The sequence below is a fragment of the Atractosteus spatula genome, chromosome 1 (genome assembly GCF_055471065.1).
Source record: "Atractosteus spatula isolate fAtrSpa1 chromosome 1, fAtrSpa1.hap1, whole genome shotgun sequence".
Taxonomy (NCBI): Eukaryota; Metazoa; Chordata; class Actinopteri; order Semionotiformes; family Lepisosteidae; genus Atractosteus; species Atractosteus spatula.
The window spans coordinates 51,343,253-51,365,876 of NC_142706.1; the positions used below are offsets into that span (position 1 = coordinate 51,343,253).

At 36.9% G+C, this 22,624-nt stretch overlaps 1 protein-coding gene across 1 annotated transcript in view; it reads right to left on the reverse strand.

Annotated features, from left to right (window-relative positions):
• Window positions 1–4,209: 4,209 nt before the first annotated feature.
• Window positions 4,210–22,624, reverse strand: part of inpp4b (inositol polyphosphate-4-phosphatase type II B) — a 407,152-nt gene continuing 388,737 nt past the window's right edge. Inside the window, exons 22-26 of the mRNA XM_088920878.1 lie at window positions 19,904–20,044; window positions 19,141–19,238; window positions 18,661–18,773; window positions 15,941–16,095; window positions 4,210–4,384 (exon numbers count right to left, since the gene is read on the reverse strand). Of these exons, the coding sequence (XP_088777004.1) occupies window positions 4,210–4,384; window positions 15,941–16,095; window positions 18,661–18,773; window positions 19,141–19,238; window positions 19,904–20,044 (682 nt within the window). The remainder of the gene's footprint in view (window positions 4,385–15,940; window positions 16,096–18,660; window positions 18,774–19,140; window positions 19,239–19,903; window positions 20,045–22,624) is intronic.

A 22,624-nucleotide genomic window follows, 5' to 3' on the forward strand; every position in this document is an offset into this window, starting at 1 on the left:
GACAGTTCCAACCTAGTCAAGTCCATCTGTTTGACTCTTAAAGCAAACTCTGTCCTACATCCAGTCTAAAGCAGCGCTGGCTAGATGTGGCCACTGCTCCCTATGCCCCGCCCTCCTAGAGGAGCAGAGGGACAAGCAAGGAGCTGAACAGTTTTAAAAGCTAGATGTACCTTGCAGTTTCTAGGTGCATCTTCCCCATCTGGTTTCTCCCTTTTCGTTCTAGTACTGGGAATGTGGCCTTAGCCCTTTATGACCCCTTGTCTACAATGGTGGACCTTCTCAACCAAGAGTATAGGGAACAAGCATAGTGATGGGCAGAATGTCCTGCTGCTTGCTGAGAAGTTCAATGAACTTATTGAGAGCTTTTTATATTGCAAATAGGAGAGAAGTCCAGTTTGTCAGGTAGCACAGGCATCTCCCTTCCACTAGCTGACAGCCAAATGGAAGGTAACAAGCAGGTCTGGGTCCGCTCCTGAGCCCGGCAGTGCCAAGGATGGACTCTGTCTCTGTAGACTTTCTGATGACTGGGATAGTGCAGAGGACATCCTCCTCCTCCATGGCCTCCTTTTCCTTCCCTGGTCCCGCAGACAAGCAAAGCATCATCTTCTGCCCTGTCAGAGCACCTCCAGGATCCATCACTGGCAGTCTAATCTGTGAAATCTTTCAGCCTCAAAGCTCTGTTTTTTTTACCTTCATGAGATAGGCCGTGCATTCCTGCTCCACTGCATCTAGGTTTTCTTCACACCTTGTCTTCTGTACACTCTCATTTACTACAAAGGCCCACGTGAATATATGAGAATATTCAGGAAAATAAAAAGTCTTTAGATGGTATGCAAATTTAAACAAATAATACACTATCTCTTTAATTAATAACACACAAAAGCAAATGAAAAACACAAAGGCTTAATCAGGAAATAATAATTGGTGCACAGGATGGCCAATCTAGAGGTTCAGTGCTTCTCTGGACCTCTAATCAGTACTGAAATACACTGAAGCCAATTCCACTGCTTTCTTAAGAAGCTGCTTTTTTTAGAATGGATGATTCATCAGGATGTTTTCTGTGACCTTTTCTCGTATTCCTTCAATGCAAGCCACCCTGAGTGTGTTCAGTTTACCAGACAAGGCAGAAGTGGAAACTGCCCCTCTCCTACATCATGTAGTAGTTAATTTTTAATAATTTGTCATAAAAATCTTCTCCAGCTACCTTCTGCTAACACGACTGCAATTAAAGGCTTCATATATTTTTAAGGTTTTAGTCGCACCTCACAGCTCGAGAGTTTCTATTCATGTACTACATCACTGCATGGAAATAAAAGTGCACCTGTTACACCTGGGCAAGTCACAGCTCGCATCCCTCAGTCTCTATGGCAAACAGCCACACAGAGAGTCAAACACCTGGTGCTATGAGAACTCGATCAGGGTGGATGTCCATATCACCTGCCTTTACAGATATTTTATTTTATCATCTATGGATTACTAAAAAAAACCTGAATCCATGGTCAGGTACTCTGCCATTGAGTATCCTACAGAATTAGGGACGTGCTCCTGGCACTAACCAGCCAGCCAGAATGTTTAAGATTCTACCTGAATCAGCCTGACTGCCCGATCTCGAGATGAAACCTTTACATTTTTAAGACCATTGTAGACTCCTAATTTATACAGCTTATGTCAGTTGCCTGACTTCTTGAATTTGTACAACCAAATGGCTTCCCGGTTTCAAAACTGAAGCTGTTTCTCAGGGGCATGAGTGTGTTGGTGTTCTCCATTGGGAACCATGGCAGGTGTCATAGCTCTTTGTAAAAGTTTGTGCTGATTAATTATTACTGTAATTAGTGGAGTACCACATGGATCTATAGCGGGTCCACTGGTGTTCCTAATTTATAACCTTGATTTATATTCTGGAATAGTTAGCAAACTACCAGATGAGTGGACTATATAACTTCTTGGTTCTAAAGACCTGCTTGGCTACGCAGCTTCCTGATCTGCTGTCGTCACCTGCACTGTGCCTCCCATTTCCTACCCATTCTGGCTACACAGCACCTCTCCTGTTTTGTCTGTCCTCTATCTATCCATGCACCACATCCCCAGCTCGCACCTTGGCACTTGCCTTCACTGGGACTAAGGAAGTGGACTCCTCAGCCTGTCTTACAGACACAGTGTTTTTCAGTTTATTGCCGCATAATAACAGCGCCTTTTTGTGGTCTGAATAATGATTTTCCTATAGCAGCTACAGTATATTTAAAGTAACATACAGTACAAGAACAAACTATAAATCTATATATATATAAAATTACTATGTAGCCACTATTTTAAATAAAGTGCATCTTTAACCAAAAACGAGAATTGTTAGCCATATCACTTTTTTTCTTTATTCCAATGGTAATGTTCACTCATGTATTTGAGAAAAATATTGGTCAAACTCCATTAAAATCATTCCATTTTCAAATAGGTAATATTACAGAGTCTGTGGGTAATGTCTGTGAAAATATATTCATTTTATAAAGAATTCCATTTCTGCACACAATTAGATAACTTACATCAACCAGTTTTTATCTGGTGCAGCACACTGAGTTTAACAATATCTGACAGAATTATATTATGATGATTCAGCCTTTGTGGTATTAGAAAATAATCTTTATCACATCTTTATCAAGTTTATTACTATCCATAAAGTTTCCTCACAGCTGTAAGAGACAGGACTGAATAATAAGAAATGTACGTAATACTGTATTGGGCAAATGATATAAAGACATGGTAATATTGCTTTCTATAAAAAATCCTGACTCAGAGCCTGCACAAGGTCCTGTGATCTCCAATGAACCCCCTTCTTTCCATGTAGATCTGTTTCAACTGTAGCTGTAGCTTTTGTTATTATGTGGAATATTTCTCCACTTCCAGAATTCCAGCACGGTCTGTACTATCTTCACACTACATGCAAAGAATTAAAATGTTTTATTATATGACCTCAATCTTTGACTGTTTGCACTGTATATATAAACAGGACATCAGCATGTTTTTTTCCTTTTTAAAATTCTAATGAATACACAGAACTAAGATGTTTTTATTTATCGTTGTGGGTTTCGGTGCATTCAGTCCAGTATTACCAAATGTTTTTGATTTCATGTGCACCCTTATGAATAGTAAAATGAGATAATAAATTCTTCATGAGGTGAAACACAGCATAACTAAAAACAATCACACAGTGCATCCACAAAGTACTGCATTCTGCCTCCAGAAAGTCCAAATACTTTTCTTTGCTTTTTTCACAGCTGTTCTTTTTAATAATAATAATAATAATAATAATAATAATAGCTTACACTTATGTAGCGCTTTTCTGGACACTTCACTCAAAGCGCTTTACAGGTAATGGGGACTCTCCTCCACCACCACCAATGTGGAGCATCCACCTGGATGATGCGATAGCAGCCATAGTGCACCAGAACGCTCACCACACATCAGCTATCAATGGGGAGGATTACACAGTGATGAAGCCAATTTATAGATGGGGATTATTAGGAGGCCATGATTGGTAAGGGCCAATGGAAAATTTGGCCAGGACGTTGGGGTTACACCCCTACTCTTTTCGAGAAACGCCCTGGGATTTTTAATGACCACGGAGAGTCAGGACCTCGGTTTTACGTCTCATCTGAAGGATGGCACCTGCTTACGGTATAGTGTCCCCGTCACTATACTGGGGCATTAGGACCCACATGGACCACAGGGTGAGCGCCCCCTGCTGGCCCCACTAACACCTCTTCCAGCAGCAACCTTAGTTTTTCCCAGGAGGTTGCCCATCCAGGTACTGACCAGGCTCACACCTTTTAAGACACACAATACTGAAATATTCAAAATGTATTGTGTTTCTCTCCCGTCCCTACCCATCATTTTCACACCAAAAAACAGCTCTGTAGTTTTTCAAAGCATGCAGGATGATGAACAATGGCACATGATCCTGAAACTCCTTGCACACTAACACATATTTACAATTTATATGTGCCAGCCATTTAGGAAGATAATGTATAATATCATTTTCCATGCTTCTCCTTCTCAAATTCTGATACTAAAGAGAGCCAATACAAAATAAGCACAAACACTTACAAAATTAAATGATTTTCCCCATTTTCTGAGTTACAGCTTTAAATGTAAAAGACTATATGAATAAAGCTTCTTAAATTACACACGGGGAATTGTAAACACCCAAGACAGCATTCACTGATACTTGGCAAGGAGTAAAGCCAGACTTAGAATAAGCCACACGACCAGCAAGTGGGAGCTGACAAGCAGTAGGGCGACAGGGTAGAAGTTGCGTGAGGTCGGCTTGTTATCAGCTACAGAGCCTGCCTCAGGATCATCCCACTGACTCACATCTCCCTGGGTGTGCCGACTGTTAAACGAGTCAAGAACAGACAGAAGACCGGTGGGTTAGTAACACGGGTCCAGGGTCATTCACACTGTGACAGAAGCAACAGAGTGGCGTGGCAGGCAGGCAGATAGATGGACACATGGCTAGAGCAGCGTGTTTTAGCACAGGATGAGCCTACTGGCTCAAGCAAAGTACTTGTTCAATAAAACAAGGAGCAGGCATATAAGCTGCAGATGGACAATGGGATGTGACAGTTTAATTATTGTCACAATCTCTGTGTTCTTAGCAAAGTATTCCCAAGTGTTTTCATCAAGATTCAATTCACACTTATTTTGTCAGTTTTATTTGTAAGCCAAATTAACATCCCTAGGTACTTTTGTGCACAGAATACACCTTCACAACCTTTAGATGGATTCCACAGCCTTGAATTGAACTTTTCTGAGCAAAACACAGACTTATGAAGTCATACGGTATGTCTGACTTTGGACACAGTTCTAGAAGGAATTTACAAGTCACAAAAGAATGGTACTTAATGCTATAAACCCTGATCACCACATCACAAAACACTGTGTAAAGGGATAATTGATTATTTGCAAATATGATTTTTCTTTAGCACCATAACATATCCTCCATATCTATGAAGAACCAAGTTGTACCTCAAAACTTCCTCCCACCATGTGAGAAGAGATGATAAAATATAAAGAATAAAAATGTATTATTCTTACTTTCTTATTCTGAGAGGATGTAGGCTCTTAATCTCTGTCATTTTGTCATCCAAAAACAACAGGTAGTTCAAAAATTTCTTTTACGCAAATCTTCACAGATAATTCCCACTTTAATACTATCTTGATTGATACAGTATATAGGAATACCAGAAACTTTATAAGTGATAAAATGTAGGATTTTAATTTATATTAATAGGGATAAAAGCTTTGAAAAACAGCACACCAGGTAAATGCATTTCTCCATTAAATGTTATGTTCTGACATTAATAATCAAGATTCTCTTAGACGACTCCTAGACTGTGTACGTACTGTAACTGAAAACATTATTCCAAAGTGCTCTGTAATGGTTGAGAGGGGTATATGTGGTTATATTTCAGATATAAAATAAAAAAATATAAAAAACGATTTAGTTGCTTGTCCTTATCTAGACAGCTTTATAAGAAACACAGCTTACCGAAACATATTTCAGCGATCATTTAATCTGCACCATTATGAAACAAGAGTTTATTTTGGAGGTCCTGCTTTGTCCTAAAATCGGATACTAAACACTGCATTAGACACTAATAGTGTATTTACTATACAAGCTATTACTCACTCTAAGTCCTGGAGATACGCAGGTTTCTTGAGGTATTTTCTTTTGACTGCCTCAGTTGAAACCTCAAATGAATAAAAGATCAGGAAGTCTTTAAACCACACTATGAATTCTCAATAATTCCTACAGACGTGAGGCTCTCTGAGAACATGGATGAGTAGTTCTTCCTAACTGTGCGTAATTATTCAACTTCAGAGCAGTAGTACTGCGTGGAATTTATTCTCCTAATCAAAACTGGTTAAGGTTAAGCAGTGAAGTTGTGAATTAATTCTCTAATAAGCCTTTTATATCTTGCTCAGAGTCATTACAGACATGTATTAAATGAATAAAATAAAACTACTCCAACAATATTGATATTTCATTGAATGTCAGAAATTGATAAATTACTGTCATATTTATGTTAAATATGATGCATGTATTTTCCTTTTCTGACATACATAAGTAGAATAACATCAAACATAACATTCCCAAACACAGTCTTCATAAATTAAAATAATAATTGAGTGCTGATAAAACAGTAGAGTGCTGCTTCATCTTAAAGGAAAACAAACATTAAGGAGAATCGAAAGGCTTGACAGGTAATGAATCAAAAGTGAAAAAGACACATCTCAAGATGTGCAAATCAGTTGTCAGTGCCTACAATGCCACAGTGAGGATGAAGTACATACAAAATAGAAATTAAACTCTGACATAAAGGTAGATTAGCAACTTATTTGCTGCTGGTAATTTTCAAACACTAGCAAAAAAACAGCTGCATTACAACTTTATTTCTTTACTATAGTGCTTAATATATATAACTATTAGGCAGCATACAAATGAAATAAGATGATACAATGAACATATGAATAGGTTTAGTAATTTATATCATTTTTATATACTTATATACATGAACATTTATATATTGTATTAAAATGCATATTTAAAAAAACATGCCAGTGCAGTTGGGCCACCTCATTTACAGTAAATTATCAACACTATTCTACAAATTCATTCAAGTCTGAATACCAAACTATCTCTTCTTGGAAACTCACGTTTTGTGCAGATGAAGGACAGCACTACCAGTTTGGTGTGTTTATAAATATCATTTCCTTGAAAGTTGCAGTTTAAGTTACCAGATATCAGTGTTTTACGAGCATGAGTCTCCTCATTATAGAAAGTCTCACTGGAGCAGATAGAGAAATAAATACATTACATATGCAGATTACAAAAAAAAACACATAATGCACCTTCCATAACAAGCAATTGTAGGGCACTTTACAATGGTGCACATATTACTCACAACAGAGTACAGATTATAACATTTAATGCAGTATAAAATTCCAAGCTTTTGAGGTACTGTACTTTTTGCCTTATATGGAGAGTCACCTCCTCCTTCTTTCTACCTCTCTGGAGGTAAATGATTGAGTTTGAATTAATATATTCATTAACAAACAGGCTTAAATGGCAGCTTACTTTTAAAAAGAACAAACAAACACTGTGATTCATAACTTGAAATTTCATCAAAAAAGACTCTTAGCTAAAGTCCAGAAAGACTGATCAAAACATTGACCGATTTTACAGACAACTAAATGTCTCTTATTTCAGTCAAGATTTCTGTTTCCAAATGCTTATTCTTTCTGTTGAGGAAATCTAAAGTTTGGATGTGTTCCCACACTGAATCACTGGGATGTCTGCCACCAACGATCTCTCAAAAATGAATTAGTCACACCAGGATTCTTCAAAATGTTTTTTAACTAGTATTCAATTAAAAGAAAAATTAACTTTCGTGGCATCTTGATGATCCTGGCACAGTTAAAACAAGTAAACAATGAAATGTAGATTCAACTAAGATTCTGACCAAAGTCAGACCAATGGAAAACATGTATCAAACAAAACACTACAAAAAGAATTAAGAAAGATGACTTTGATATTAAAAAAGTAGACGATAGGTATGTCTCCTGTTGCATATAAGTAATATATAAAACAGAAAGAATGAAATGTATGCTAAAATTTCTAAACTGCTTTCTAAACCCACATTTAAACAAAAAGAACATGTCACCTCAAATTCATCCCAGGATAGAACCCAGGAGCCAGGAGGAAACAACACTAACTCCTGCCATGCCCCCAGACTGGCCATTTTTTATTTTGTGATATTTAAAAGTTCAGCATTTCAGCATGTATATTTTGCAATCTTCTCTTTCACCTTCTCAGGGTGAAATGTGGGTGAGCCCTGGGACTGTGTGTTCTAGACTCAAAGATGTGGCCATCTGCCAGGGTACAGGGTGTAGTCATACTCTGCACCCTGCCTCTGTAACTTCACTGCATCATCAAAGGAAAGGAAAAAACAACCATCGTGCATGTTTGTCACTCTGCAACGCAATCCCTTTATGGCTGAGCATTCTTCCCTTTTTATAGCAATGTGTTTTTGTAATCACTGAGGCTAGTTTATAACTTGCTCCTTGATTAAATGCAGTGAAAAGGTGTTCCACGCTGTGATGAGTTTTGCTACATTGGCCATGGTTTAGCTTCATATTTTGAATGTATCCTTCAGAAAAGGGTGCTGCCACACAGTCATTGCGATAACCCTGCAGGAATGTTTGTCAATCTGCATTGTTGTTTTTGCGTGGGGTTATCATGGACCTGGTCAAAAAGTGTGTTTCAATGTTATTTCTATATGCACTCTTTTGTTGCTTTTTGATGTTTGGATCACTATTATTTATTATTTGTTTTTTACTTGAAAATTGGATGTCGTATTAGTATAAGTGCTGAGCTTAATGATTTACAGTTGTTACAATTGTGTCAGTGCAGCTCAGTGAAATCTGGAAATGAGTTTGGATCATTTGGACCAGAAACATAACCTAATCTAATCATTTTCAAGGACTGTACCACCACCCTCATCCTGAGTTAATGTTCTGGTATTGTTCTATTGTAGATTTCAGCAAACAATCCTGCCTGGAGATGATTGTTAAACTATAATTCACTTGTAAATACAAGTGTTATTCTCAGAAGGTAGCCCTGCAGAAAGGTCAGTGCTATTTAGCCTGCCATTTAAGGATGGCCACACTGACCCATCAAACAACATACATACCACACCCTGATGACCAGTGTTCTCCGTAAAAGGAAAACGCATTGAGCTGCCATTACACATAGACCTCGGCACCTTCCAATATATTAGAAATCACGGTGTAATCCATTGAACATATTTTATCAATACAAACCCTTGGCCAGTGTTGAATACATTGTGGCAAAAGGACATGAGCATAACTATGAAACAAGTACTTAAGCCCAGCCAAGCTATTCAATGCATAAACATAAACATCTTTCATACAGTGACAAACTGCCTTTTATAGTCAGCTACACGAAGCCTGGAGTATTCAAAAAATTGCTTCATAACTTTCCCAGCCTCTACCCTGCAGTCACTTTAGGGTATCTCCATCTCCAAGCGAGGCAGAGCACAGACAAACGCACCGATGCTTTGCTTTCAGACAATGCTTTAGCTTTCAGAAACACCTGGAAGGCAAAAATTCTAGTTGGGCAGTCTACACAATATGTTTATACAGTAGTTTACAGACATAGAGAAAAGCTACCAGTACACAATATACAGTATGTCTGTATCTAAATTGTAACTGTCTTACAAATACAAAAATACAAATTTCAAGTGTGTGTAGACGTGTTTATATAAACTAGTTCAGTAATAAATACATAATGTTCATAGTTCTTCTAATTGGGGAGACACTAAATCAGTACATTACTAAACACAGTTAATACCTGGTAACAAAACTGACACTTTCATATTATGCTAAAACCTAGGATTCTGTTTCTTTGTTGAGCATCAAAACGTTAAATAAAAACAACATTTTATGCGTGACTACATACACATTTTTACAATAGTTGCATAACCTACAAGTGCTCAGCACTAACTTGTAATTTATTGTATTCAAACAGGCATATGTTACAAATTAGGATATGGGGCCATGTCAGAAGAACTTCTGAGATAAATAAAGTGTTATTCCTGGGTTGCTTTAGCAGCTCTGTAAAGTTGGCCCCCTTACAAACAGCACAAACGATGAAACCCACCTCACTCACTAGTGCTGCTTTTGTGCTGATTTGAGCTGTTGAAAGCAGCATTTGTGCTGCTTTCGTTTCCGAGATTTAGTGCCTTTTTTTTCTAGGTCTGACTTCACTCAGTTTGTGCACTAACGGTTTGTACCATTGAAAGTAGCTTCCCAGTTGCTTTCGTTCCCGAGATATAGCACCTTCTTTTTAGGGTGATCACGTGACCATGTGCGGCAACTTTGACCTCCAGTAACCCACGTTAATTTCAGGCACTGTGTTACTGGTGTGAGGATAACGATGTCTGCAATTTCATAAGTCCATAACCCACTAAAACACTTTAATCATTTGATATGCTTTACCAAGTGTTCTCTGCAGCCAGTTTGAATTCCTTTGTATTCTTTGAGATTTCTGACTATTTTTTAGTACAGTATGTGAAATGCATGTTCAGTTGGATTTAAATTTGAATGTTGATCTGACTTTCCCTGGTGAACTCCTTGGTGGCACTGGCTGTACAGATCTAGCCACTCAGAACACATGCCGGATAATGCTGCTTATTGCGCTGTTCACACCCCACCACACCACACCGCACTGTCCTTTTTAAAAAACATTCTGCTGTGGGACTGCATTACTTTGTAAAACTGCCATGTGGCGCAGCAAATGCTTAACGTGGAGTGTGGAAGCATTTGGGCTGTCGCCAGACAACACCTGGTTTCGAATCCCAGTCAATGCTGAGTCCCTTGGGACAATCTTTCCAATAACAGAAATGAAGTTATAAGCGTTTAATAAGTGTTTAGACTTTTATTTATTTTATATTTTGTCTTCATGAAGATTTCAGCAAGTAATGAGGAAATAATTTTACTTTACATCTTGCTTATAAAAACATATTTCACACATACTGTACTGTAGTGGCTTTAAAACCAAAAGTTATCACACTGTATGTACAGTACAGACTATTGGGAATGTTTATTGACAGTGAGTGGAAGTAAAAGCCCACACCCAGGTTTCCTTCCCCCTGCTGTAAGGAGATTATGCACTGTCTGGCACAAAACAATCCCTCCTGTGTTTCTTCAGGAAAGTTTAGCTGAAATACTGTAGGTGCTATACACTGCACTACTACTTTGTTGTTCTAAATGCTGTATACACATAAAAAAACTCAATTGCGATTTCTCTTTAAGGGTATTTTTAAATTCCCCTGCTTTTTCCACGCATCCTGTAAATGGTCTGGAGGTTCATTAATGATATTACTTTATTATGAATATGAATATTAATATTAGATCTATTGTAATATGTACAATTAACAGAAATGTGAATATAGCTGGCATATTATTCTATTGGAGAGAATCACAATTATATTAGACATTGTATTAATGGTTTCAACATATGCAAATTTTAAAACAAAACTGAGATCTTTTAAAAAAGAAGTTATTAACCCTACTGTATTCCACACCTGCATATGAGATTTTTTAAATTGTACTGAGACTATGATTCAGTCTCACTTCTGTAATTCAGATGCAATGAAGACCGCAGCACTGTTTAACACAGTGAGATTAATCAGCCAGATAACTTTAGTAAACATGTTGACAAAATTCTGGATGTATGGCTTCATGAGGCCAGATGAAATTGTATCCAGCTGTGAATTAGCTACCTCATGTTGACCCCGTGAGGTTTTTGGGAAAAGACATTAGTGTGTGTGTGTCCCACTGTGTAGTGCCAATAAAGCATTAGTTTTAATATAATAGTGTATTACTATGATCTTTATCTTGCAGGTATCTTGCAAGTACATTTTTTAACCTTTGTTCCTGTTGTTGTTGCAAATACAATTTGTACTGTTATTCAGTTTGTGTCTGCATGTTATTTACCGTATATATTTACTGTATTATGTTGCTCCCACACTTTCAACTTGCCGCAACTATAGTGGGGATGTAACATATTTGGGGCTTGGTCCGGGATCTTTTGATTTATTTTGTAGAGCAAGGTATTTTTTTCCTTGATCCGTGCGTGCACTTGGGGTTGTTTAAGATTTAAGTGGTCCTTTGTATTATAGACACATTCAGCTTAGAGGAGTTTACTCTGCACCTGACTTTGGAGCAGTATGAGAAATGTTGCAAGGCAGATATTTTAGCTAATATCAGAGTCACCTAACCTGAGCTCTTTCAAATCTATAGACTCAAAACTTGAAGAAACACGCTGAAGAAGGCTCAACAGCTGAAACATTGTGTCTCTTTTCTTTTCAGCATGGAATAACCTGTTCCTAGACTCAAAACCTTATTTTCAGAAGGTCTTTTATTTAAAAAAAAACAGACTTCATGACTTAAGTGCACTATAGCACTGGCTTTTTTAAGGTAGAGGAGTGACGTACCATATTATGTTACATTTTATTACATATTTGAGAGATTTCAGAATGTTTCGACTGCTGCATTTCTTTATGCAATGCTTGCTGTGGTAAAAAAGCTATTGAGCACAAAAGAATTGGAGATGTAGTTTATTCTTATCTGAGTAAAGAGAAGCTGAACCCAATACCTACATAAGATTTAGAATTGTAAAGGATTTTGAGATTGTGTTATTCTGCTTTATACTGTAAGGTCAGGAGTTTTTCATACATAGCTTTTGAATAATAATTCTTAGTATTATGAACTTGCTCACAACAGCGATCTGCTTTATTCAAGCCTGTGAATAATTGCGCTTAAATTAAAAACTAAAAAAAAGTTTCTAAAAATGCAAACAGGTACTAGATGTTTAATTAAAACTTGTGAAAATTTTCACAAATCCCAATCACTAAAATGCCTGTGGTTTGAAGGTTCTGTGTGTTTTGTTATTTATGCAAATTTATTTACATCTGAAACATTGTCTCCCAAAAACAGGCATTTAATAAGAAAGCGACAGTTGTGAAAAGTCACAAACCACCCTGAACAGAATACATGCAGTTTGAAATTATTTATTATTAATAAATTAATGTGTTAATAATTTTCAGAGACATTACTATACTCCAGTTTCAGTGGTCTTTTTAATACCACTTGTTATTCTAGATTATAGTAATAATATATTACTAGATATTTCATTTTAAGGCTTATTGTTACTCCTGCCATTGACAGTATTTATGTTTGCTAACTCATTCAAGTTTTGAATTTATTAATATCATTTTAAAATTTAACGTGTTGTGATACATAAAAATGATAAAAACGACAATATTGTGCACATATTTTTTACTATTATATTTTTAGAGAAGTAGTTATAATTTGTTAGAAATAAACTTGTACTCTGACCAGGAATTGAACACGGGACCTCCTGTGTGACAGGTGTGCAGCTGTACCCCTGTACCAAAGTGTTGCTCAGTAACACAGCTGAAACAGACCCGTCAAAATGTTTTCAAAATAACCACACGTAAAGAAATTGAAGAATCGAAGAAATCGAAGAAATTGATGCAGATCTTAATGAAGAAAGTGGAATATGGTACTACTATTGGCGATATAAGTATATTATATTTAGATCCACAGTTGAAAAACTATTTTTACTTTCAGCTACCAAAATTTCTTTTGCTACATGATTCCATATTAATGTTAGTGATCCATATTAAGTGGATTTTAAAAAGTACTACGACTAATTTTTTACAATAATAAGGAAAGTAAGTATTCATAGAAACTGTTAAAACATATAGCTTATAGCTTTAAAAAATGTAATCTAGTCAGGACGAACACATCAAAACTTTTTCAAAATAACCACAGTTAATGACCGAGTTAAAGACTTTTTGATGCAGAAAATGTTTATGAAGAAGGTTGAATACTGTTGTGTATTTTTTTATTTTTAGCTACCACTACCAGCCATATATTGGATGTATAATTTACTTATATTCCTACAGTAAATTAATATTGTTTAAGGTGCTCAGAGTTATACTAATGTTACTTATATGCTCTGCTACCAAAATTTCCCTTTAGTACGTCACACTGCAGTTCGAAGCACCGTCCAATAAACTTAAAAGCATTCCCTACTACATAAGCAGAAACAATGTATCTGAACACTACAGATTCTACTCATTTTACTTCTGCCACCATCAGTCACATCACCAATACAGATGAGTGACACAGTTCCTGGGGTGGCCATGAGGGCACCAGGCTTCAGAATGTGCTCAGAAACCAGGGGTCAGGGAAAGTTTTGAAATTTTAAGGACAGATGAGGCAGAGACAAACATTTGCAGTACCAATGTGGTGGACAATTAACGTGTGGTGAAAGAAAGAGGCTACGGATGCTCCGAAGAACACTACCTCATCTGTGAAGCGCAAGGGATGTAATGACCTTGGCGTGCATGACCACCTCTGGACTCTGGAACAGCAGCAGCACTTACAGTCATGCCAATGAGCTGCTCATTTGATAGGAGTTTCGACTTAGACCAGATTTTTCTGCTTAAAACAAAGCATGCCTCTATGCTTAGATCATAATGCATTTTTTTTTAAATACGGCTTTGTCTTGAAAACAAACATTAGATGACATTGTGAAGCAATAAAAGAAACAGCAAATTCTTTGTTGCCTCTATATCCCTCTACAGTTTCCATTCTTATAGCTCATACTAGGGTGTTAAGGCCTTGCAGTGCTGGGGCTCTGGGTTCAATTTTGAACCTGGGGGTTATCTGTGTAGAGTTTGTATGTTCTCCCTGTGTTTATGTGGTTTTCCTCTGTGTGCTCCAGTTTCCTCCAACAATCCAAAGGCATACTGGTAAGTAAATATGGCTTCTGGAAAAGACAAAAACTACTTAAATAACCAGAACATTCTCTGCACAGCTGTTCTTGAAAGTAATGGAAAGGCATTGAAATTCTTATTTTCTTACCAGACACCTTTAACCAGAATAAATCACAGTGGCTATAAGATTTTACATTAAACATAAGTGAAAAAATAGATAGAAGTACAGAACTTTGGGACAATGACTGATATCCTCTAAGCAAAATTATATTGGCCAAGTGTAAAAAGAGCTCTTGTGCTTGCTGGTTATCTGGACATGTGCGAGGCAGGGTTGTCATTAATAACCTGACCTGAGGCTAAAGCAGATGAACATTACAGAACAGGAGCATCTTTATTGCATTATACACTCAGTGAAAAAAAAAGTTTGAGAACCATTATCTTGGATAAAAGGCACTTAATAACACACTGCAAAGCTCCAACTTGCCCTTGAGTCATAAAAATCGTTCATGCTTATGCACATTTTTGAAGCAATTGCCAAGCTTGACTCATGTGTTACAAGAGACATACCTGTAAATGTCACAATATTTTTTACCTAAATCCACACCTGAGTGAACTGCATGCCACATTCCAAATATGTATGATAGCAAAACTATCCCAAACATAATGAACTAGCACTTTTTATAAATAAAATCTAGTTTGTCAGTACATAGGCATGACTCTAAACTGTCCAATCCTTATACTAGAGGATTAAAAATACTGAATTAATTACAAATAATTTACATTTTAATATTACTGAGATAATAATTTATAATCTTCTGGTATTCCAGAGAAATGCAAAATCATTGTATTTCTTTTCCATTGCAAAAGTGACCAACTCCATACACTGAATGTGAAACCATATAGAAGAATGGACTCTAACATCTTCCAGATTTTAGAAGGATATCACTTGCATAATAAAAATAGCATTATTTTATATAAAATACAGAAAAAATTAAAGGATAAAATACGAATCTTTCTGTATCTTTAAACTGTGTGAATTATGATCTGGAACTAAGTGAGACATTTTTTATCAAAACCCAAATGCAGAACCCAGAAGAAAAAATACCCTTATTTGTAACATTTAACAGTCTTAGAAAATGTCTGGAATGTAAATAATTTTAAGTGCTTAAAAGGCATCAACAACTTGACACGAGATATATTCCCACACAACACTGCACAGACATCAACAGGAGAGAGTGACAGTTTTATCAAATGACTTTTCCACAAGATGATGTTCCAGCAGCTACTCCTACTGAATGAAAGACTTGGTGCATAATTTTAGAATTATGGAAATGGTAGCAGGTGAAAATAACCATGAAAGTTAAGTGTCACCAAGTTTCATCTGAAAAGCATGGGATGCACTGGGATATTTCTCTCTATTGATTCTGTCTGTGGGTAACAATTATCTTTTATGAGCTGTAGAACAGACACTATCAGGGCACGGACACTGAAAATAGTGACTGACATGAAGCCAGCATGAACGAATGCAGATGACGAAAGAAAACGTTGCCTACCTCCGCATGCAGTCCAGGGCTCTAATGAAATAGTCCTTGTTAAGTTCGTGCTCGTCTCTCAACAGAGCGCACTGCTCCAGTGTGACAGACATGGACGTCCTGTCTTTGGCACTTTTACAGCTGGTGAACCTGATACCATTCAGTCTGCGGCAGATCTAGCAAGAAATTCAAGACTCTTGAGCGATTTAAAAACATAAGCAAGTGGTTTACATGCAAAAATACTAATTTAAGGATAAAAGGTTTTAGAGCTGCACACTCATTTATTTTAGAATATGTAGAATTGCCTCTTGGTTTGGAATCACAATTGTAATTAATGCTTGGGTATGATTTCTTAAATTAGTGAACTTAATAAAGACCAAATGTCAGATACAGTGATCAACCCTGCAAGCTCCAGTCACAAACAGGTGAGCTACCAGTGATAGGAGGAGTGGCACATCCCTCACTAATGTCCCTGCATGCCTGCATCACAGGAGCCAAGAAGACTTTCACACACTTGGGTGTTGACTAACACCCACACTCTCTTGGCTGTCTGTCAGTTGTGCACTGCCTCTTGGGAACTCCCTGTCACATAGTAAGTATATTATATAGTAAATAAGGTTTAAATAATTCACTTGATTCAATAATTCTTCTGCATTCTGTAGCTAAAATGTGGGTCATACAGTACCTGCACTTGTGAATAAAAAATAGATGATTCACTCTTTGGGCAGATTTCAAAAGATAATGTTGTTTGTAACCAGCTTGCCATTTTTTTAAGTCTCAATGTAGAGAAGGCTACAGAAGGCATCTTCATGTTACCAGGACTGCACTGCAGGTATCATGTCTAACATGTCAATGCCAATCACATCAATTTTGTAAAGTAACAGAAACCTCAGTATTGACACTAGGCTATTCTACATGTCGTTCAGGTGGGGAGCTGCATCAGCATGTGTAGGCTGCAAGGGAACAAGTAAGAGGTTTATTCCATGCTGAAAAGAGAAGAGAGAAAACACAACATTTCGGCTGTGGAACCTTTTCATTTCACAGGTGAGATACTGACATGAAGTTCTGGTTTGATCGAGACCTTGTCTATGATTCTTATAAGCTTTGTTCTTTGTTCTATTGACACCCAAAGAAGGCTCCACAGCCGAAACGTTGTTTTCTTTCTTCTCTTTTCAGCATGGAATAAACCTTTACTTGTTCCTATTCTATATGTCTGTGACTTAAACACTTAGACCCCAGGGTAATTACTTTTTTTCACTTCCAGTACATCACACAGCTGCCATGGAATTTGAGTTTGGCTTTAGAATTTGATAGCTGTGGGCTCACAGCGTCTTGTGTATTGAAAATTCAACTCTGATGATGCAATGTTCATTTGCAGAACCAAGGGTTATTAGGCCAAATCATGAGGGCCAAATGTAATGCATTCATTATCTAATCATAGCCAGTACCTTGAGGTGATGGCACAGCTAAAAGCACAGTTTCAAAGGTGCTTATTGTTAGCAGCTACTTTTATCTTTATAAAAATCACAGTCTCATTGCATGACATTTGTTAAAACTTACATGTGTCTGTAATCAGACAACTAAATGCACTGACATATTCATATATATTGATATACAGTACAAATACAGTTTAAGGTAACATGCAAGCTTGTTAACCAATCTGGACTCAGATAAATATAAAACGAAGCATAAGTGCTTGGATGTACAGTAAGCACAGTGAGTCACTTAGCCATACATTCATTGTGTGAATCATTGTGGTACAGTGGTTTGTCATTGTCAATGCGATAAATAATATGCATTTTAATACAGCAATTCTAATATCTGGGGTATTTAAGGCAGACACAAAGATTTTTATGGATCCTGACCAATTGATGATCCTTATTCTCTTGGCTTGAGCAAGTGCAAAGCCAGATGGTTGATCCCAAAAATTAACCTCACAATTAGAAATAGTACTTGCTATTTTCATAATATTGATGTATTCCCAGATGTTATGGATGTCCCTATTTACAACATTATAAACTATTGTTTGCATGACTGTCTATGGTGATCTCACTTAAGCAAAGAACATAAAATTACTTACATACTGTACAATTAAATATAGAACAAATCAAAAACATGTTTTTCTCTTTGCAGTGTTTTGGCAGCATATCCATCTAGCTGTGAAATGAATTTATTTTTTAGGTAACACCTGTTGATGGCTATCACCACACAGACTTTTGCTGCTGGAATTTTCCATTCTATTTTCAATGGAATAATTTCTGTTTACTTATAACAAATGTAGCTCTCCATGAGATTTGTTTCCATAAATATACAATTCATTCACATCCTTGTACTTGACATCATTCAATACTAACAACTTGACAGGTAAAAAATGCATTAAAAATCATTAAAAATACAACACTTTTGTGATAAAGGGTTTTTTGTCTGTAACTTAAGTGTAATCAAATTCAACTCACTGAGAACTGTCACTGAAATTTTTGGTTGTCACTTACAGTAATTCTATGCTGTGGCGTTTACTTTGAAACAAAATGTTACTTTGCTTTAAAATATCAAAAATGCAAGCTTCTTAGGAGTTCATTTCTTGTTTTTCTAAATTCTGAAGCTGCCACAAATAATGAGAAATAATGGGAAATCTTATCAGATTACAAGTTTTCTTTCATCGGGGTATTTTGTACATGTACATGGTAGATTTATACAAGGAATTAGGGAGTGATCATTTTTGACAACAGCAGAACACTTACTGTTCCAGCAAGCCACAGTATTTCCACATTCTTCCTCTTCTTTGTCAGAATATTCTGCTGAAGAGTTTCAAGTAATTCTTTCAAGTCAGTTTGTGTTTGGAAACAAGGTAAATCTGAAAAATAAATATATTTTGTAAAAAACATATTTTGATATTACTAATCAGTGTGTGGCTGTATGTGCTGACTGTTATACTTCCTGCCATTTTAACTTAATATTCCAAGAAAATATCTTTGAATGAAGGAAAAGAAAATTAATGCATGAGAAAATTCTGTTCTGTGTAAGGCTGGTTTTACATTTTTGAATGGCATTAGGCTTTAAATGCTTCTATAGCCTATTTGTAGATAAACAACGGCTTTGGCATGACTGTATTATATACTGTACATACTGTACTGTGTTCACAATATGAAGCTAATGGTTGAATAAATATTCTCATAGGTTTGTTGAAAGACTTTCCTCTCATGCAATCATTTGATACTTACATTGCAATGGCACCTTTTCACTTAATAACTTATAATAGCTATCTAAAATTTCAAAGTTTTTCTGGTTTATTCGCTCTTGTAAGGAGATGTCTCCAAATCTATAGAGAAAAGAAAGAAATGTCATAGTATATTTAACATCTTTAACTGAACACATTTCACAGCTTCTCCCAGCTGTACACGTGCTGTTGCTTTAAAGTGTTGTTGAAATCTCCAGATACACCAGCTCTCCAGAACCAGGGCTGCCCACCGGGAGCACATCTCATGTCTAACGTGTGTGAAAATTACTGAGTGCTGCAAATACTAACTATGCTTGCCAAAAAGAAGTACTTTATAGTACAACCTCATTCTGTACGGCAGTAAACTTCATTCTTATGAAACAAAGTGTGCTTTTATATAATTTGTGTCATTATGTTAAGTTACAAATAAATATATTTTGTGCTAATCAAGGTCCTCTGTTCTTTGAACAAGAACAGAATACTTCTATTACTGTTTATGATTGCTATTCACACTTCAAAGTATAATAAAATAACTCTCTAACATGTAATACACAGAAGTAAAAAGAAATGGGAAAAGAGTACAGTAAATTGATCTAGTAAACCAAAAGTGTTTAAGAGAAAGTCTTTTTTCATAAGCTGAAGGAGGTGAATGAAGTTTGATACTATATTCGGGTCTTTAACACAATGTAACTACGGCTGAACTTAACACAGTGACATTCAACATTAAAATATTGCCCAGCAAACTGCTTTGAAAGGAGATACTGTACCTTTCTGCTAGCGTCTGTTGTTGGTTGATCCCAATGTTAAAGAGCACTGGATACACTTGTAATGGCTTGCCTTCTTTGATCTCATTTGGTAATGCCTCAAAAATCTCATGTGGTAATGGCACTTCTACAGTATAATAATCCCTGGAAGAAGGAAAAAAATGTTTGATATATGTCTGAACACATGAACAAATCTCATTTATCTTCCTAATATTTTATTCGATTTATAACAGTTCGGTGCAAAGAGGCGTCTCATATACTGTAGCACGATGTTAAATCTACCAAGAATTTCTACCAAGAAGGCTCATTTCGTGACATCAAATGCAAGTTTGTGTTTGGTAGCTTCGGCTCAACCCACTCGACAGCTTCGAGCAAAAACAGCTTTTATTGCATATCAAAGTTAGGTAAGATTAGTACTTATAGAAATAATGCAACAGAAAAATAAAAAACAGATCATCTGCACAACTGACACTCCTGAAAGAAAAAAAAGTAAAATAAAAATGTAAATGAATCTGAGCCAAGTATGCAATCTTAAACCAGAGTGTATATGTTCAATATGACAGGTACCAAACTTTTTACCAGCAAGAAAAAGTTTTGCCTTGTTATCATTATCCTGCTTCCTTTGCTGCTCATTTTCCTCCTTCACATAACTGTGGTTGAACCAGATACCTAGAAATAGGAGGAATGCATCACTTCTGATCACCTCCTCAAGGATCACTTTTTGTGTTGTCTTTTACAGGCGGAGAAGACATTCTATTTCTCTGTCACCTAATCAGGGTCTAACACTGCTGAAGTGTATGGAGGAGGCTGGCCAGCTCCTCTCCGCACAAAGGAATCCTCTGCTACAGGGTATATAGAACAGAGCTGCTTTTTTTTTCTTTTGCATTTAGAAGAGCAGTCCATTCATGACAATTCTGAGCCAGAGAGTGTAAATCTGGATCCATGTCAGAGCTTCTGATTCCATTTCAAAGAGGCCTTTTAAAATGTCAACAGCTCGCCATTAAACACTCTTTTTTGGGAGGCATTCATCTGGTCACATGGCTCGCCCATTCCAACTGCAACAGATTCAAAGTAGCAAAGACACTGGGCACAAGGGCATGACAACCCTTGTCAGCATCAAAGTTCCAGTTTTTTTGTACTTTCATCTAATCCACAGATGTTTCTTCAGGTTGTTCCAGAGAAATGGATTTAGTTGCAAAGCATGGCGCTGGGAGACCGTCCAGGTTTCAGAAACATACAGTACAGCAAGGTTGGGAGTACTACTGCTCCATAGATTTTCAGCTTTAGGGGCAAAAAAGCCACACCTGCCTTAGCTTTTCTGGTATTTACTTAAACGTCAATGTGCCAACTTTGTGAGCGCTTACTGCCAAAGTAGGTAAACTTCCCCTTATCAGGGAGTTCTCAGTCGTTGACTGTTACACCTGGCTTGCAGTGGGAGTTTCCCTTCCTGGAAACATTCCCCTCTATTTTTTTTACACACTAAGCAAACTGGAGTGTCTCAGTGGCACAAATATGTTTGTATCAATGCACTGATTAACTTGAGCATGCTTGAAAAATATATTAAAAATTGAATGTTCACTTGTAACCTAGTTTAACTTCATTTACAATGGCATAAGAACAATTCAAATTTGAACAATTAAATTCTATTAATGTATTAATGTTTGCTTCAATCCTACATTTACAGAACAACATAACTTTGATGGGTTTTTTTCAGTTCTCATATAGCAGATTAAGATTAAATGACCAAACAACAGTGCACTTCCAAAGAAATAACTAGTGAAATAAAACCATACTGGTATGGTGAATGCCAAGCCATGAACCACAAAGTCAGTCAGCGTGTCACCTTAATACATACTGTATGCATTTGAGTGGTCTGTCACTGTATCTTGTAGATGTACTGTCAAAGACACCTGCACAGTCCACTATTCAGTCGCTTGCCCCACAGAGCTTTTCAGTAGCAGTCACCTTTTTTTTCCTCCTCCACTCTTCAAATCAGCTCTTCTATTCTCAGTCAATCGCTAGAATATTCTACCTAAGTAATTCTGTGCTGAAAATCACCTTTCAACTAGTCATCTTTCTCTAATCACAATCCAAGTACTTTGCTCTCACACCCATTAAACCATAAAAAATCTGGATTTAAATCAAATAAAGCACTTATTCAGACATATATGGGGACTAATGAATGTGTTTTATGTGTTTCGGCTTCTAGAGATTGACATCTTTCTAAGTTGCTCACAATGATGTGTAGCAAGCTCTCACATAACTGTAATGTTATGCTTTTCAATCTCTTTTGAAGAGCGGAATTGCTTCTTATTCATCTTCTAACCGTTTTCTCGGCAAGCAATGGGTGTAAGACGGAGTGCACTCTGGACAGGACGCCAGTCCATCACAGGGAAGACACAGACACGCACACACTCTTACCAGGGCCAAGTTTCCGAGAAGCCAATTAACCTGCAATTATGTCTTCGGCCTGTTGGAGGAAACTTGTGCACCTGGAGTTAATCCACGTGAACAAGGGAGGAACATACAAACTCCATGCAGATAGCACCCCAGGAGCTGAAACCAGTGCCACAGTGCTGTGAGGCAGCAAAGCTAAGCACTGCCCCACCTTTGCCTTGTACATGTCAGCTAGAAAACAGAATTAACTAGCGATTGATAATGATTAACGGAACCTTGCTGAAATTGCACAGATACTGTATCTCTGAGATTTTAAGAGCCCATGAA